Raw genomic sequence first — 19404 nt, forward strand, 5'->3', positions numbered from 1 at the left:
ACGTGAATATATTAGAGTACACACTGCAAGAATCACTTAATTTGGACAGCTTTTATTTCTCAAAGACTGATTTTCCTAAGCCTAAACTCTGTTGTTCTTGTGTATATCCCAGGTACTCCCCAGAGACATTCCCATGCCCAGGTAGTGTCTTTCCATGAAGACCCAAAAGTGGGATTTGCTCATTTCTCTGTTGAAGTAAAACTGACCTTTGTTTAAATTAAGTAATTTATCCACTTGACAGAGAACTTGGCTTGTCTGTCCCCAGGCTGCATCCAGAGTGTTCATTATTACAGGCTGAGACAGGATGGCTTTGTTTCCTGGGCTGTTTCTGGGTGGAGACTCAAGTTCGTATTGCCCAGCCAGGACCCTTTGTAGTTGGAGTCAGCATCCAAACCAGAACAGTTACACAGAAAAATGTATCTGTGTTCTGCAACACAGGAAGAATACACTATCTTGTCCATGCGTGTAGTCTAGCAGCCATTAGCATTGCTGATCACGGCATCTATCTTCTGAACTTATGACAGCTTACAGGAAATGGCCAAAACTATCAACAAAAATAAAGATCCATTAGACCAAGAAAGCAAGATACAGCAGCATTTGAAAGGAGATTCCCCTTTACTGCTGCATTATTAAATCACAAAGCACCAGGCCACATTAATACATTGCTTACCACTGCAGGTTTTCTTCTGCCTTCACCTATGCAAGAGAAGACTCATGAATTTATTATTATTTTGGTATATGCATCCCCCTGCTGCATGCACCACTCTGAAAAGCATGGTATCCTGTCCAGTCCCATGGGAAGTATACATCTAGTTCCCACCAACAGCATTTCATTTATTGATTGTTTTTTCTTTAGTACACTGTTTATATTGCAAAAGTAGCCAAGAGACTTGTATCTCTACTGCGCCAAACATATTTTCATTATTGTTTCTTAATGCATTAAACTAACCTGGGAATTGGCTTTCGTTGTGGTCTCCAGCAACCCATTGAATCTCTTTTTTGCTGTTCCTTACATGAAAAAAGGGAGAAGATAATCCTTCCCTTGTAGCAACATAGTGAGAATTAAGGTGTGTGAAACTTGTAGCAGGGATGGAAGGAGGAAGTGGTAAGCAGAGAGATCTATTCTCCCAGTCACTCCCACTGCAGGAAGAGAAATACTAAGAGGAAGGGTACCAGGCTTTGTATAAACTGCTGTGGCGTATCGTTCAGTTGTCAAATGTATCCCCTATGGAACACACACTCAAAAGAATATTTTATTTTTGCATTGGCTGCCAACCACTATGTGCAATGTTTATGCTTCCAGAAATATTGTAGCTAGCTTTCAAAATCCAGTCTATGCAAGTCAAGTAATAAAACTGGGCAAGCAAATGGGAAGGGCAATATTTTGAAGGCTATTGTAATCATTCATGGCTTAGTAAAATCAAATTAACTCCTTTCAGCCCATGTGGCCTTGTGGGTACTGACAAGTCTCACAAGAAATAGTCAAAGCCTGCAGCAAGGAATGAGTGGCTTTGGACCAAGTCTATCAAGTCACTGCCCTCAACCTGCTGCAGGACTTCTGCTGCTGCGCAAGGTGGATTGTCAGATGATGTAATTTTCTGCACGTTCAAGAATCCTTGACAACTACGAAGTTTTCCTTAGCATGCTTTCAATGTTGTGGAACTGTAATCTTCTTGCTATATCTAAAGGAGTCTCCCCATCCTGAAAGAAACAGATAAAATACATTGCAATATGACAGATATTGGTCAAGTGCAAAGAGCTTTCCTGTATTTGCTGCTCACATGCAGTGCTCCCCTGCCTAAGTTTCACTGTCACATCCTTGCTCTAAAATAAAGGTTTCAGAATGTGCTGGGCCTAAGATCACTCTCACCGAAGCCAGTGGCAGAGTCCTTCCCTCCAGCAGTGACAGCCATTCCACTGTTCCCTGGGGCTAATGACCAAAGTCAGTGCAGAGCTAAGCAAAGAGCTAATTTCAAGGGCAACGTGGGCAATACATTGCTCACCTCAACTGAGCGATGCAGATACTTCCAAGTCAATATTGATTTAGAATCATAGAATCATTTGGACAACATTTGAGCTTTTCTGATGACAGAAGAAGCTTAACTTAGCCCCTCTCAGAAGAACGGTGTCCAGTGGCACAAAAAGCACCTAGGAAGGCTTTAATTTCTCCCCTGCAGCCTGCATCTTAGGAACAACTGTAGGGCAGCTCTGAGTTAAGAAAAGGTACCGTAAAGATAGCTAAGAGATCTGCCAGTCTGGTGGAAGTGCAGGCAGTGTTTGCTGGTAGAAATCCAGCAGTGAAGGATTTGGACTTTAAAGTTGCTCTTGCCAACAAAAGCAATGGAGCAAACGTTGCTTTATACCCCACAGCAAACAAGTCTGCTGCCAGGAAGCTATCCACCCTTATTTTAAACTGCTGCACACCAGCTAAGGCCTACAACATACTGGTTCACTATCATGATAAGGAAATATAGTTATCAACTTCACCTTCTTACCTGATTCTTTACAGAAGTGTCTGCGTGAGCTTCAAGCAGTAGAGGAATGACTGCCTGATTTTTCATTTCACAAGCATAGTGAAGGGCTGTGTTACCAGACTGAAGGGAAACAGAAGCAGATTACTTTTAGTACTATTACTTCTTCAGCAGACCTTAGGCAAGCATGACTACCTGTAGCCTTATCAGTTTTCCCCTAACCGCTGGATGCAAAAGACACTTATCTTTTCCTGTTACAATGCACTGCACAGTAAAACAAATACATTTTCATAAGAGCAACAGGAACAAAAAAATCATCCCTTCCCCAGGATGCTGCTGCTAAAACAGGTCTGATAATTTCAGCAGGAAGCCAATTGTTCTTTACTAATTTCAGAGGATTCCATGATCTTGATCTTAACAACTATGTCTTAAGCAATACCATTTGCTCACCTGTCAGTGTTTTAGAATTTGGCGGCTGCTAAAATTGGGGGTTCTCTTTTTCTGCCCTAGAGTAGAGGAGCTCTACCAGACCCAGGCTAGTGGATACAGAACTGTACACATGGCAGATCAGCGCACTCTGAAGACCAAGAGAAGACACAGGGTCTAGCACTGTGGCACAACCTCTGCCCACAAATCTGCTCCAGCCCAAGAACTCATAAATCATGACAAGCTCAGACCCTTATATCACTAGAATCTTTATAGGATCAGGTATGTAATATGTAAGTTATCTCAACCCAGCTTGCCTGGATTCTCTTAAGAGGGCATGTATCAGGAAGGGAGAATTAGTTGATCAGCTGACAATTATTCCTGTGCATATTACAAAACTATTGCCTAAGTGTCTAGGGGAAACATTGATTCCTCCTGGTACATCACAGCCAGTTCAGTACCCAATCCTACTCTGAAAGCAGGACTGTGTTGCTAGAGGATTCTGAAGGCTTTTTTTAATATTGCTGCAAGCAAACATGCCACATTCGCATTTGTATAATATAAACCCACTTACAAAGTCTGTAGCATTAACATCAGCTCCAGCTCTAAGCAACATCTTGATCAGGTTTTCATTCTGTTTAGTCTTTGAGATCTGTTTGGTACAAGAGAAAGAGTAACATAGTAAGACAGTTATCTGCATATAGTATATTTTGGCTAAATACTGTGGTTTTTTCCAAGAAGAGTGTCTGGCTTCTGCAAATTCCAGACTGATGTAGTGATACAATTCTGTTAGTTTACTAGCTATATTAATGGCAAAATCCTTGCTTCTTCTGTTGCTCTCCATCAGTTCTTGCTTTAAAAAAGCAGTCCATATTCTATACAGGTTCCTGGCCTGAAATACTGCCATGAGAAAGATGATAAGGGGAAAGGTACAGGGCCTTTCCTACTTTCATCCAGACTCACCATAAGAAGATATCCAATAAGCATAACTGGCATGAGGATTATGATGAGCACATAGTCAAGGAAGGTAAACCGTTTTCTCACAGCATAATGCAGACAAGTGCAGTCCTTCTAAACAAAAAATAACTGGTTAGCACCAAATTCAGTGATCTGATTCTATTTGTTTAATATTGGCAATAGTAGACCATTTTATATTTCACAAGCTTTCTTTTAGGTTATCTACTAGAAATATTTCTCTGATTTCCAAGCAGAAACGGATACATGCATTTTGCTTCCTTCAGGCAGAAGCATATTTAACACATACAGGCTCATGGAAATTGGGCTACACATGCAAGAAGGATGTGGGATCCAAAGGATTCCATGTGTATGTCTGCAAACTCAGACATGGCTGCAGAGACAAAAAGGGAAGTGGACATCTCATGTGGCTACTACCGCTGCCCAGCAAGTCAAGTCAGCAGGAAGAATCCCCACAGCTCCTCTTCTTATAGAGGTGCTGGTTCCTGTAGGAAAGACATGTGAGAGTTTATGGCATCTCCTTTGGCACATGCAAGAAACACAGGCAAGGGGCAACACCCCCTAGCAGACTCCTAGTGTTTAAAAAGTTTTGGAATACAGAGTTTCAAAAGTATTTCAATACTGACTGTACCAAAGCAAGTAAAGGGCAGGGCTGTAAACTTGTGTATTGAAGAACACTTGTGTTAAACTTCTTGCAGGCTGTCAAACTAGGTTACAGGGTTACAGTGGGGTACACTGTGGCCCAAAGTAAGCAGAGAAGCCTTTCTGTGGCATCCTCTGTTCCCCATTCTCAGCCCTGAGCACCACAGTTGAGCTCTGCACCCAAGGGCCTGATTTCATCTGTGAAGGTGAAGCAGAGAGGCATTTAAGAAAGCCCAGGCTTTGCTAGCAAATGGCTACCAGTGCAATTAAAATGAGCTTGCGACAGAATACTGAACCCTTTCAAAGGGACTTTGCGGTAAGATGGACACCCTTCTGCATCAAGAACAGATGGGATAGAATATGCCACCTCACAAACATTTGCTGCCCTCCTATGAAATAAACAAATGTGCTGGAAAGCAGACACATAAGGTAGCCTACAAATGTGTAGAAACTCAGTAAACATTGCATTGGAGTATGAGATCACACAATAGAATTGACAATGTTGGGGGGGGGGGGCGGTTCCTGTCTATTTATCATCCTTAACATCATGACAATAAATCACAAATGAAGCCAGAACACACATCTTTCTGCTATTTTTTATTTGTAACCTACATGGAAATTTACCACAAAAACATAATTCCTCATCACCTTAGGGAAAATGGTCACAGCTACAGTGCAAGACAGGTAGGGATTTTCTAAAATAGGGAACAGGGGAAGAAAGATGGAAGGCTTCCCCTCCTTGCCCCCAGCATGCTATTACATGTCATGTCGCTGTTCTATAGCATTACAGAACCAGGTCTGCAGAGGAAATAAGGAAGGTTTTCATAGTCTGTCTCTCCTCAGGGATACGTTTGGGACAGATGGGACAGGCTCTCCTTCAGACTTTCCTTTTAACCAGGGTGAAGAAAAAGACAGAGGGAAAGAAAGGCTACAGAAGGGATAGATACAAGCTGGAGAGCAAGATGAATGCAGAATGCTGCGTGGGTAAGCAGACAGAACCCACTGGGGACCAGGGATGTCCTGCAGCGTTACCAAAATAGGGAACGTGAACACACAGAGAAACTCCGGCTGGCAATGTTTATTACTTGGTGTGCATTAGCAAGTTACGAAAATAAAGGAGGAGACAAACATAAACATATAGGTCTATTGAATTATAATTCGGGGTTATACTTATGCCTCAGCTGGAAACAAACCTCAGGCTTGGCTGTGCTTGCCGGTGTCCCCACACACCCTACAAGAATCTCAAAGAACAGTTGCTGCAAAGGAGTCGTCAGCGGCCACTTACCTTGTTCCTGAGGTTGACATCAGCATTTCTTTTTAGAAGGTAGCTAACTATCCTGTTGTTTCCCTGTTTACATGCACAAATTAAGGGTGTGTCTCCACTGAAGCTGTCCTGGATGTTCAGATAGTTGCTGTTGTGCTCCAAAAGGAGCTGAACTTCATTGAAATCGTTATTATAAGCTGCCTGACAAATGGGCTGAGGAGAAAAGATAATATTTATCAGCACGTTTCACTAAGACATCCATACTTCCCATTCTGAGTTATTACTGGCACATTCCAAGACTGCTAAGCGCTCTGACAGAGGCTGTAGTTCCAGGTGGCTTCCAGCAGATGGCGGTAAGGGACGATCCTGCAGCTGCCGCGCCGCAGCGCTCAGCCGTCGGCCCGAGAAGCCACAGCCCTTGCACAGGAGAACGAACTTTCTATTCATTTTGGACGATGTGTCTATAATCCCAGAAATAAATCTGGTTCGCTTAAAGCCATTAAAAGAACGGCTTCCGATCTCACTGTACGAAGCAACAAGCGCTGACAAGCCCACGCTTCACGGCCGAACAGGAGGTACCGCTTCTGGCTGACTCATCAGCTCCCAGAGCAGAACCACACTTCAGGTGAAACTTGAAAAACCAAACCCCCGCAATGTTTCTTTTCTAGGGACTGAAGTTAAACTTCATATCTAAAAAATACGTGCACGTGTGCCCACAGCTCAGATCCTGCTTGGCTTTTGGGAACTGCTTACTGCTCGAGTCTTTGCTTCAATACTTCTGCACACCTTTGACCTAACCTGAAATTCCTTCCCCTTCCAGCAGCAAGAACTCAGACTAAGGAGAGGCTGAGAAGGACAGGAGCACGATGACTTTCTACAGGCCTAATACAGGCAGAAAAATAACAGTGGAAAGTGTGGCAAACTGGTAGCATTTGAAGTTCTCCAGTCAAAAAGAGAGTAAGTTACTTTCTTTTCTTCTGCCTTCAATACCGAGGGGTTTGTTCACCATTTTCCAAGATAGGCATTTTCTTTAAATATTATCTGCAGCTTTTCCTTCCCATCCTCCTTGTAACACATCCTAAATACCCTACATGAACAAGATCCAGCCCTGAACTCAGAGCCCTTTCCTCACTCCCCTTGCAGTTATCTCCCCCCTGCCCCCAGTTAAAAAGATTCGTATTATTTACACTGTCACTTCAGACAAACTTTGATCTACAACACAAGTTTACATCATTGGTCTTTAGTCTTCTGGACAGTTGCATAAGTGACTTTCCTTTCTAAAGAAAGTTATGTATGTGTTTATCAGACCTTGCACCACTGCTTGTTCTGGTTTTATTATATCAGACAAAACTCTACAAAGAATACATGCAATATTGTAAATTTGGACACCTGTCTGTATTCTTATAAAGGCCTACATATGCCATTTGCTATTATGTGCTCCTCCAGAACCAGAACAGTTTTAATGATTCTGAGGAGAAACCCCTCTTTCAAATCGTGCTCGGTGTAAGTGACCTGCACATCGGTGCCATTTAAATGATCAGTTTGCTCTAGAACCTCAATCTCTGTCATGTCAGTGTCTAATACTGTATCTTCATGTTCAGGAAAGAAGAGATCAAATGGGGTCTGTCTGCACCTCTGATTTCCCTACTGTTCTTGTTATTAATTGCTTTGTTTATTTTTGATGATCTTAAAGGTCTTTTCTAACCTAAATGATTCTGTGATTTAAAGATGAAGGAGATTTGCTGTTGGGTTGAACATCTGCTCAAATCCCAGCCATTTACCATACAAATTTGCTCCTTTCTAGTCTGATTCTTGCAAGTTCAGTAGCTCATAACACCAAATGACACAGTTTTGTCTTTTATTTCTGTATTGCCTCAAAGAGTTTTATTTGCTAGGCCATTAAGCCCAAGGCATTTCTGACTCATACTCTGACACCCGTGGGATCTTTTTCTAAACCTTACACTACTGTTGAACCCAGTTTTAGAGCCATGAATAATGATGGTGCACTTACCATTCCCTACCAGACTATGTCATTTGGGACTGAAGTCATGCACAAAGACTGGCACACAAGAGCCATGCGTGCTCTTTTACCTACCGGAACCGCCTGTTCCCAGAAAACATTCAGGGCACAGAGAATGTAAGGAAGCAGTTCTCATTCATTCCAACAGCTAATACATGGGTAACTGACGTACTTAAAGTATTTTTTAAATTATTATTATTCCACTGCAGTGGCTGTTCTTTGTAGAATTGATTCTTTCACACATTAATACATTCCATTCATATAAAAAACCCCCACAAACCCAAACCAAACTTTTTTCCTGGTTTTATGGGATTTTCTTGAGGACCACTCTGCTGGTTTGCATTCTAGAAAATGCCTTTTGTAGTCAAAGAAAGGTGAAAAGTCCATTAGATCAGACTTGTACTATACCTCCCAAATTGACAAACAGCATTCTGTGACCGGAAGGGCAAACATAGGTAGCAGAATATTTGAGTTAGGAAACAAAGCAATCCAAACAACTATAAGCTCATTACTTTGATAACAGTAACAATAAGACTTCAGAAAAATGTGTTGGGGAAGAATAAAGATAAGAAAAATTATAGATAGGTGGCAGTCGGTCACCTCCATAAGGCATCAGAAACAGCAACCAGTGGCAAACATTGTATTAGGCAGTCTTTCCCACAGAAAGAGAGCTGTTATAGAAAGCACTTGACTGGGATAGTGGATACAGTTCTTGTCATCTAGGTCCAAAAATGAGATCACACTATGGCAGGAGCGTAAGACCTCTATACAAGTGAGGAATATGAAAAGCCTGAAGAAAGACCGATTTGCTTAGCTTGGCTAGGAAGAAAAGAGACAGGTCTGTAAGTGTTCCAAAATAAATTGAAGGGTAAGTATTAGAGAAGAGCCAATTAATTTCAAGGAACAAGGTAAAAAAGGTTATATACATCTGGCCAAGCAGTTTAGCATGAAAATTAAAAAAAAAAAAAAAAAAAAAAAAAAAGATTTTTAGCCATGTGCAGAGTAAAGCTCCAAAACAGGCTTCCAGTAGCAGCAGAATGGACACAAAACCTGACCAGCTCCAGACTGGAGCTTGAGAACTGTGCAAGGATTTCCATGGCTCTGAAGCCTCTGCCACAAACCTCTCTTTCTGCCTGTGCTTAAGATTGTTTTAAACAATTCTCCAAACTTTGGCCAGAAGACAGTTACACACAGTTAGACACCACCTGCCTAGAATATCAGCAGTGAGGCCAATTACAGAGTTAGGACAATGTTATACACAGGCAGTAGTTTCACTCCAAAACCCAAGAAAACACATTTCCTTTGTATCTACAGAAAAGCAAGGAGGCCTGAAGTCTGGAAACCCTCACTCGGCTTTCTACAGTGTTCAAAGACCGCCTCAGCAATGATGTAGCTTCATGACCGGCTTCTGATTTGTGTTATGGTTATTACATTATTGTTATACACCCGTCAAACACAAGAGGGAAATAAACCTATGAGATACATACTCAGAATAACTGGGCTTCACATGCAAGGTGAAAGCAGTATCAGAAGAATCCAAAGTTCATGCCTCAGGGTCAGGCTCAGCTGTAAAGAGGAGCAGGACTATGAGCGCAGAAGTCTCACAGCAGTGTAAGACATTCAGGAGAACACCAGCAGCTTCCCCCATTAGAGATGCACTAGCAGCTGGAGCACAGACATAAGGTCTATGGCATCTCCTTTTGGCACCTCTGGGAAATAAAGGCCAGTGCTCCCATAACAAAAAACTCTGAAGAAGCATCAGTGGGAACTGAGCTCACAACTTCTGGAAAGGTTCACAGGCTAAGACACAGAGAGGCTGCTCTCACCCACACCACATTATTTATGAACCCCAGTGTCCTGAATGCCGCAGAGAACCAGACCCAGTCCACCTCCACACTGTAGCAGGGCAGACCCGGCACAGGCACATCAAACGCTGCTCCCAAGGAAAGCACAAGCTCCAAGTCTGAAGGGAGAGGGAGCAGGACCAAGATGCCAGCTTAGCTGAAGCGGAAGCAAGCACCTTTTGAACTGCCTGGCAGCAAAGCCCTTCACCTCTGCTCCAGTTCACACTCCTGCAGCATCACCTGGCATTCAGGCAAGATGCACCCTGTGACCCTGACAGCATGGCGCTGCACAAAGCATATGATGGAAGGCGGGGGAAACAGAATTGCAACACCGAACTCCTCCTACCTCCACCAGTGGTGCCTGTTTGCTGCCGCAGCATCAGGGCTAACTATGAACTAGAGCACATGGCTCTACCTGACTAAAGAAAGCAAAAGGAAGACACTGGGGCCTGGAAATTAGATTTTGATTATATATGCCAATGATTGAGTGATGTTCATGCAAGTCAGGTGTTCAAAGGAAAATTGAATATGCAGTTTTAAGCAAAACCTCTATAGTTAGATTAGAATCTCTCTTTCTGCAATACTAGTTCTTCTACAAGCCCTTCAAGAAAGGTGAAAATTAGTCATAGGATGGGCAAAGGTTTTCTTGGCAGAGATCATACAGTACAAGATCACCCGATAAGGGCTGCAAGAAAAGTAAAATAAACCACTTTCACTGTTAGGAAGAAGAACAATATCACTATACAACTGATTTACTTATTTATTTTTAATCAGTTATGGGCCATGTGATTGAAATCAGGACCTGGTAGTTTACTCAGATCCAGATGAACTACCACATCTAAATTTGTCTACTTGTTTTCAGAGCTTCTTGCATCTCCCTCTGCCTAGCTTTGCTGAGCTAGTAACAAACCATGAGCTGTTTAGCAAGTTCTACCACACATAAAATAAGGATTAAAGGCACAGCACTAAGGACAAAGCATTCAGCCAATAAAGAGGAGACTAAGGTAAAGCCAGTCTATCAACTGGGAGAGCACTATCAGATTATAATTGCTTCCTCCTTTGAGATCTGCAGGCAATTGCCTAAGTTACATCAACACATTGCAGTTGTTTAGACAAAAAGGAGACATTTCGTAACATCCAGATATTCTGAACCAATCCATAGTCTCTTCTGTGCACTAAAATTCATCCAAAGCATGCTACAAACTAAATAGGGAAGTCTAAATTATGTTTGTGATGTTGAGGAATGTGCTAGTATCCAATCTGTACCCCTCAGAAAAGGCAACTTACACTTTCTTATTTGTATTTCTCTAGATTTCTGTCCTGTATAAAGAAGCATACTTTTTATCCACCAAACCAAACAGTGTATCACTCAAAATTTTAAAGGAAGAGAATTATGTATATGAAAATACTAACTAATAAGCATGGAAGTATGGACAGCATTTGAACATTCTCTAAACACCACTTAATTAAGCTAGATGACACTGTTTTCTTGTACAATCTTATCTCAGAGTAGCAGATCTGGAGAGAGGCAACAAATCCTTTCAGAACAAGGTGCAGTCTACACAGCCCATCACCTTATGAATGCACAAATTCAAGCTGCCTAGAACACTGAAAGAGAAGAAGAAAACTTTTAAAAATAAAGGGTGGCTTTCAGCAAAGAAATGTAAGCTTTTAAAGGAACCGCTATGTAATTCTGTCTCCAGAAAAAGAAACAACAGTGCAATCCACTGTATCCACAGTCAAAAAGGACCAAAATTCTCATTTGATCCCAAACGTAGAAATGGAAAGTTAATAAAAAAATAAATATGTTTAGATAGTATTTATGCTAAATTTCAGGACTATGCTAGGTCCCAGACCCAGGACCTCGGTCTGGGGACAAACCCATAAAGAGCTAAAAATAAATAAATAAATATCACATTCCTAAAACAATTGTGGGGTGGGGGGTAATGTTTCCTTAGGCATTAGCTTTATGACCTATATTCAATATAAGCCAAGGAGCTGTTTGCAGTTTGCAAAGCCGTTTGTCCTTTGCCCCTGCCCAGAATCATTACGATCTCAATACAGAACAAAAAATGTTGAACACATACTTCCTCTGTGAAGTCACAATAATTACCCTGGTTATTACATTTTCTTTACTCCTGCAAACAGTACTTCTGTCAATTTGTAATAGCCAAAGTACAGCACTTCCAGAGAACTTACAGATCTGTATAAGCCTGTGCATGCAAGGCTGCAAAGGGAACAAGCCAAACCCAGCGAGTCTCTGTATCTTCAATAGCTTCAGTCACTGTGCAAAAACGGTCACCTACCTCCGAATAGAGTATCCCCATGTCTACTCTTCACTGCTTGAGTTCGCTCTTGTTCACAAGCTCAACCAGTTAACCTCACTTTAAACGCTCTTAAGCTTGTTTGATTCAGGTTAATATTTAACTTAAAAGTATCACTCTCTTAAGCTACGTTTCCTTTAGGTGCTTTCCAGTTGGTAGCATGAAACAATTGTCTCCAGAAACCCAGCCCAAGGAGGCAACACAAGAACAGCTTACGGGAGAGACAACAGAACAAGTTACAACACACAGGCATTTTCCTATGTCCTTTTTGCAAGAACAGCCTCCAGTTACCTAAAAAGGAAAGTGGCAAAACAGGCTGAGGACAGGAGGAGGCAGAGGGAGAGGAAGAAAGTTTCACAAGTGAAGAAAGGGGGGTGTGTGGGGTGTATAGGAAAAAAAGCATGAAACCTAAACCCTAAGTGAACAGTAGCTAGATTGCCACCCAAGCTACTTCTGACTAAAACTACTGAAAACCCTCTGCAAGCACACCTCAAGAGGCTTACTGGGAAAAGGGAACCAACTAGATCCCACACACTTTAATGAGAGCTCCTGGTATAATTAGCTTCAGTCTCTTACTGAACAGGCGAGCCGCTTTCATCACCTTCTGCTCAGTCTCCTCTTCCTAGCCCAGCCAAACAATGGATATGATTCATGTTTAACCTGCTGATCTTATATGTTAATTGCGTTAGAGCTTCCTTGGGATGAGAATTACTGTTGATGCCTCGATTCCTTTTGCATGTTCATGGCTCTGAGGTTAAGATGCTGATAGTATTTCTGTACTACCCATAATACCTTTTCCCTTTATAGTTTAAATTCACATTTCCTGTATTTCAAGTATATTTTAAAACAAGTTCTAAAACATCTGCATGTAACTGTCCATCTTAAATCCAAGGCCTCTACCTTACATTTGAGAACTTTTATTTCCATATAATTTTCATATTTATTCTCCAGTGAGGTAGAGGACCATATAAAATTACTTACATTGTCTCTATCCTTCTCTGGTCAAAGTAGTATAGCACCACTGACTGTAGTGTTAATTTGCTGGCACCAGTAATAACCGTTTCAATGGCTGTTTACCGGCAGAATATCAGGTTGGCTTGTAACAGAAATGTACACTACACCTACCTGTGACAAGCCTCACTAGGATCCTCCCAACAGATTAATCTTTCAGCATGCAGTGAATACTCTGTTGGCCTAAAGACATGGAAGAGTAATACCTCATAGGTGAAAAGGTATTCCTTGCCCACATTTCTTCACATCCAGATCCTAAGGAATGGACATCCTCCAACGTCAACTGGTCAGGTTGTTGGAATTTATAAACTACAAATTGTTGAAAGAAACCTCAAATCATAACAACTTAGTAGTTTACTTAATACTCTCCTAACACCAATATATAAATGCATGGTAATGCGGGAAAGTATTTTTTTTAAAAAAAAAAAAACGAACCAAAACCCCACTCCTCCACAAAGTGCAGTGATAGCTTCAGGCAACACCTTTCCCAAGATAGTGTAAGTTACCATTTAGCCTAGTATCACACCTCAGGCCCTCTTGAAAAATCATTGAAGTGACTTACTTTGGTTAGAGTCTTCTGTTTCCCTCACTTACCAGGGGTATCAGACTTGCCGAACTGTAATGTTTTTCATTGAGAAATAATTTTTTTGGCTTTTCCATAAACCGTACTCTACAATGCAGAACTGTTTCTCTGGTGACTCTTATGTTCTGTTTACCAACAAAGACTTACTTCACTCTGTTTGCCCACACAAGATGGCAGTTGATTAGCACCCACGTTGCAGAGGATTTGCTGCACCAGGGCACCAGGCCAGTTTCAGTGAGGACTGAGCCCCCAGGGCTGACTACAATTAATTCAGTGGTTAAGCAGAGGTCTCCAAACATACTGCGTTTTCTCAGAGTCATGAAAATGGATTGGAAAAAGCAAGAAATCTTGTTGGGAGACTAGACCAGCTCTTTTCCCCAGATGTAGCTACTTCTAGGCATGTTGGGGGGGTCGTAGGAAGGGCTTGGCTACATGATCTGGGCAGGCCCTTCTGGAATCTGCACATACAGAAGCAAAGCTGGAAGTACACAGGTCACCTTTGTCCATACACAGTGCCGGGTTCTTTTGGGAAAAGACTTCCAAAACTGGGAGAAATCTGTAATCTAACCTTGAAGTCTCCCACCATATCCTAAACGCAGACAGGAGAGGAGACTGCTCAGCTCAGTCTAGAAATCTGATCTATCACAACTGATATTATCTGGGAGAAACATTTTTTGTAACCCATGCTGGTGAAAGCCAGGATTAAATTCACTTCTGCAAGATCCTCAGCTAATGGACAAAAGTGGCACTTCCTCAGCAGAGAGCCCAAGGCATCAGGCAGCCTGGCAGTACAGCTGCGTCCCTCTGCCCCTTTCCCCAACTCAAGCAAGAATGCAGACAAAGTGAGCAACCTCATCTGCCATGAAATCCATGAATAGACATTGGTGTTTATGCCATGGTGTGCCATTGCCCTTTTACAAAAATGAACTCAGAAACAGAGGAGAAAATGGGGGGGGGGGGGGGGGGAAGTGGCATGTGGCCATATTCTCAGACAATTATTTTCCTTTCTTCTTATATGTGCATTCTAATGGTCTTTAATCCACCAGTGTAGAAATTCAGACATTTTCAGAAAACAGGACTGGATGCACATGTTCTGGTTTTCCTTCTTTCATTCCCTCCTCATACTCTTCCTTCTGTGTGCATTCACTTTCACACAAGCTTGCACTTAGTTACAAGTAAAGATGCTGCTCTTAAATCTTCAGATAATTGTTGTATTACTGCATGCCATCATAGACATATACAGTCTTTTAGAGACTGCAAGCTGAAAACCTCATTATTTTATTAGAGTTTGGAGAACCTTAGAGGGAACGTGAATTAAGAAAATCTGATTAATGCATCTTCTCCCCCAAAAATGGCCTTAACACAAAACAGTTCTGAGAAAATCAAGACAAGGACATGCTCTAATGAACCTGCATCCTTAGAATGAATTCTGCCCCCCAAATAAAAGTTTCAAGAGTCAAACACTTTCCTTATGTCTGCTGCACAGAAATGGACAACAGCCAATGGGCTGCTAATTTAGCCTCACTTTGCCACCTAATGCTTTTTTATTTGGTCTGTGGAGATCTTTTCACTAGCTGGACTTGTGTCTTCTGTGTTTGCAGGCTCCATAGTATTTTCTACTTATCCTGAGCTGGCTCAAAGGGTTAAAGTGTTCTTTGTTTTGGGACCAGTAGTCACAAGCACACACTCTACCAGTCCTCTGGTAACATTCACAGGTCTTCCCCAATGACTGATCAGGGTCTGTCATTCGTCTTTCTAAAAGACATAATTGACTGTTTTGTCTCTACTGGACTCACTCAACTTGAACTGATTTTAAGGGGATGAGGAGTTAAGAATTAGTTTATTGTATCAGACTGCAGACAGTGCTGGTAGATTTCAGACTTTCCACCCAGCTAAGCTGCAAGGCTTAATGCGGTATTTTTTGCAACTTCTTTAACAAAACAGGCATACTTTCCCCATTATTTGTTTAAATCAAATATTCTTGAAGGAAGCTCACAAATAGAAGAATAAAAGGAGTTTAACACAATCTACTAAATATAACCTTAAACACTAGTAGAAAGCTAAACATAAGGTATTCCAAAACTTATTTTTTTTAGACATGCAGTTCATTTATGCTTGGGAAACTTTTACTTGTAAAATGATAAAGGAAACAATCTCACACCAGACTTTGTCAGTTTAGGAGAATTTGCTGGGAACGGTGGAAAGCCTGCATGCTATACTTTATGCCAAACTGCAGGTGCACATCCTCTTTCTGTCCAGGCTGTACCCATTATATACATATGTATATGTATAAAGCATCCAGCTAAACTCCCTTCTCCTTGGTCTGCTCCCTCTTTACTTAGTAGCAATACCCACAGTACAGTTTGTGCACCTGCCTGGAGGAAATATTAGAGCAAAAAGAGACTTCCTATACTCTGCAGTCATGCGTACAGCCGACTGCCCTTTCTCACTGAGGTCAGTGTACTAAAATCACATGAATAGTGACCTCCAAGACTCATGCCTAATAATAAGAAGCAGGAAGAACACGTGGTGTGCTCTTGGGAAGAACACACTTTAAAGGATACTGGGATGGCAAGCAGTTTCAGCAATCTTAGTTACGAGGCAAGGCTGTCAGAGAAAAGGGAGTGAGAGATTTCTGAATGAAATAATCCTGCAACACAGGAAAAAATAATTTTGCAGTTTTCCTCCTCTCAGTTACTACTTGGTGTCAGAGGAGCTCTTCACCAAAATGAACTGCTGCAAGGGCCTCTAACACAGATCTGCAGATCTCTGGGAAAATTTTCTGGCATTTTCTACATGGCTGGGGACAGGATACAAAGTCTGAACGCAATAAGCATGTCCAAAAACACCTTAATACACGTAAAGCTAAAGTAATTCTGATGGAAAACATTTTTCCTGCCTTGTGTCTAACAAACAGTTGGAGGGACATAGAGAAATGTGTTGGGGTTTTCAAGTAACACCAACTGGGACATCAGCTAATGATGAGATGTGCCACCTGACGCATTCAAATCACACAAGGAGGAAAGGCTGAATTCAGAATGGTCCCACCTTGCAATGATGTCCGTCAGTGTCCCCTCTTCTGAGGCTAAGCCAAAGAAGAGTTGGACAGATACCAAAGCTTTTTAAAACGGACAGCTAGATGGAGAAAGATCTTTTTTCTTTTGCAGAATTTGTATCTTCCTTCCTAAATAGGAAGACATACAGATGATCTACACATAAGAGATTGTTTCTTTTTGGTTGCTACACATCAAAACATTTACAGCCAAAACTCAAAGCTGTTTCTTCACACTTCTCTCAACAGCAAGATCTCATGCCTATACTCTGGCTGCTACCATTTTTTTCTTGCAGACCTTCCAGATATCTGTTCTCCAGTGGCCTTTGATCTCTCAGACTATATAACAAGTGTTCCCATAAAAAGCTCCCACACACGTAGGCCTCATTAAGCTCAAGCAGACAGTCTATTAACAATCCTCCTCTACTGATCAAACACATCACTATTTAAAAGAATCATACCAACTGTAGAAAATGGGAAAAATAAAGGCCATACACGGTCCCCAAACGATGTTTTCCGTATGACTAAGCACTACTGTGGGAAAGACTCTCCCAAAGGGATAAATACTGTTTCCTACTGTAAAGTTACATATTTGTGAGTCTCTCCTCAACTTTCTTTTTGAGATTTGAAGAATATCCTATTAAAATAGGGTTTTAACACAGCAGCAGTTATGTTGCCTATGTCCCTCACAGCTTTATTGTGTCACAACACTGGATCACTGCCTTTGTAACCCCTCTGCTTTCTCTCCAGGGTTGAACAGATACATAAGTCAGATGTTACCCTGCTGGAACATCAGTACAGAACATTATTCATTGTGCCCTGAGTACTGACCTATAAACAGACTCTTATTGTTGCTTTTTATGCAACTGACAACATACAGGGAAGTCCAGAGACCATGGATCTGGGAAACTGCCTTGAAAGCTGCAGAAGTGAACACAAGCACGGTCTAGGCACTTGGCAGGCAGTAGAAGGATCGTGGAAACTTGAGCAGCCAGGGGATGAGCCAGACAAAGAAGTGATCTGGGTTAAAGTTTTTCTTCCAGAGGATTAATTGCAGCCTGGATCACCTCCCAAAGCCTCCACAAAAGCTTCTGCTGGCACAAGCAGCAAGTGGGGAACTGCCTCTTCTGCTGGCATCTTACACCACTCTCAGACTAAAGCTCATTCTGCCGATATTCCAAAACAGACCAGGGCAAGAGAGCATTGGCTCAGAAACACACCACTGTATATGCACAGAATTGTGCCACTTCTACCAACACTTAAATATATGTATGCTCCTGCACAGACCCCTGAATAAAACTCCCAGAATCCAGACCAGATTCCATCCAGAGCCAGAAAACAGAGACGAGTTAGCAGATTTCTAGCATGTCCTCGATTACTTAAAGGTTTTGAGAAAAAAAATGCACACAGGTCTTCAGTAAGATTCTCTTTTTTATTACTATTTTTCCTTTTAGAGAAAGTGCATTTAAGACGACAACAGTTTAGTGTTAAGCTAATTACACCCTGCTCCCAATAGCCAAACTCTGGTAAGAAACATAGAGCCTCTGGAGATGTTGCCACTAGCAGACTAGACAAAACTGACACATAAAAGCCAAGGTGTGTAAGGAGGTACCATAGGTTACACTACAATAGTAAGAGCCTTGACACCTCTGTATCACAAACAGGGACCCCAGCTTTGGCTAACTAAGATAGTCAAGCAAAATTTTAATAACAAAACACACCCATGGTGGTGGCTGAGGATATTGACCTACAAGACTATCCCAGGAGGTGAAAGATCACTTTAAACAGTTCATCATCACAGGCCAAGACAGGGCAGCTCAGGCACTGTGGGTGTTTCTGGGTGAGGGCTTAAACCCAGATTCATCAATCAAGATTTGTGACAAACGAAACCCATTTGATGATAATCTGGGAGATAGACATCAAAATATAAGCAAAACATGTTTGTCTCATGCAATAGAGAAAACACATGCTAAGAAGATGATGCACCTTCTTTAGCAGCCTGTGGGACCACTGGGAACTGAACTCACAGCTTCTGGAAAGATTCACAGGCTGTTGCAATTTGAGTCCAAATAGTTCGAGCCTCACACAGGGCACCAATTGTCACAGCACAAACAAGCTAACAAGCTGCTAAAAGGCTTTACCATGGGTCAAGCTCTACTGTCAGTGCTCTTTTTCCATAGACAAACGACACTGCTGCCTCCTCTCTGCTACATCTGAGTTCTGCCCCCTCTTGGCTCCCCTTACATCCAGCCGCTCCTTCTCCCACACTCCTCAGAGCTATTTAACCACTTTGTGGGAACAAGCTACAGATGCACATCATTCATGTTAAACAACTCACTGCCGTGGAAGCAAGGCCACAGCTGTATATTATCAATGTTAATCAACCCACTGCCTTCATTCCTCTACAACAGGCTAAGACACAGAGAGGCTGCTCTCACCCACACCACATTATTTATGAACCCCAGTGTCCTGAATGCCGCAGAGAACCAGACCCAGTCCACCTCCACACTGTAGCAGGGCAGACCCGGCACAGGCACATCAAACGCTGCTCCCAAGGAAAGCACAAGCTCCAAGTCTGAAGGGAGAGGGAGCAGGACCAAGATGCCAGCTTAGCTGAAGAGGAAGCAAGCGCCTTTTGAACTGCCTGGCAGCAAAGCCCTTCACCTCTGCTCCAGTTCACACTCCTGCAGCATCACCTGGCATTCAGGCAAGATGCACCCTGTGACCCTGACAGCATGGCACTGCACAAAGCATACGATGGAAGGGGGGGGGGAAACAAAACTGCAACACCG

General features: G+C 42.1%; 1 protein-coding gene and 1 long non-coding RNA gene across 3 annotated transcripts; one reads left to right on the forward strand and one right to left on the reverse strand.

Moving 5' to 3' along the window:
* Positions 1 to 36: 36 nt before the first annotated feature.
* On the reverse strand, positions 37 to 12336 carry ANKRD22 (ankyrin repeat domain 22). 2 transcript variants are annotated; one of them, XM_037400825.1, is made up of 7 exons: positions 11949 to 12336; positions 5800 to 5991; positions 3861 to 3968; positions 3472 to 3549; positions 2496 to 2594; positions 950 to 1701; positions 37 to 544 (listed from the first exon to the last, which is right to left on the reverse strand). In XM_037400825.1, the coding sequence occupies exons 1-6, from the start codon at positions 11967 to 11969 to the stop codon at positions 1624 to 1626; spliced, it is 576 nt and encodes a 191-aa protein (XP_037256722.1). In that variant the 5' UTR covers positions 11970 to 12336; the 3' UTR covers positions 37 to 544; positions 950 to 1623. The 2 variants fall into 2 exon arrangements, with proteins under 2 accessions (XP_037256722.1, XP_037256721.1); XM_037400824.1 differs by having other exon boundaries at positions 671 to 1701.
* On the forward strand, positions 6049 to 9279 carry LOC119153876. The gene is made up of 3 exons (XR_005106247.1): positions 6049 to 6403; positions 6599 to 6735; positions 9113 to 9279. It is a non-coding gene; the product is annotated as an uncharacterized LOC119153876 (long non-coding RNA).
* Positions 12337 to 19404: the final 7068 nt, after the last annotated feature.

This window comes from Falco rusticolus, chromosome 9 (genome assembly GCF_015220075.1).
Source record: "Falco rusticolus isolate bFalRus1 chromosome 9, bFalRus1.pri, whole genome shotgun sequence".
Classification (NCBI taxonomy): Eukaryota; Metazoa; Chordata; class Aves; order Falconiformes; family Falconidae; genus Falco; species Falco rusticolus.

Bases quoted from the DNA above. Each gene is read 5' to 3' on its own strand.
- ANKRD22 (XM_037400825.1), bottom strand. From the start codon at position 11,969: ATGGGGATACTCTATTCGGAG. The intron at 3,969-5,799 runs GTAAGTGGCCGC...TTTTTTGTTTAG, and splicing joins ATGTCAACCTCAGGAACAAG to AAGGACTGCACTTGTCTGCA. The intron at 1,702-2,495 runs GTAAGAAGGTGA...TGTTTCTTTCAG, and splicing joins ACACTTCTGTAAAGAATCAG to GATGGGGAGACTCCTTTAGA.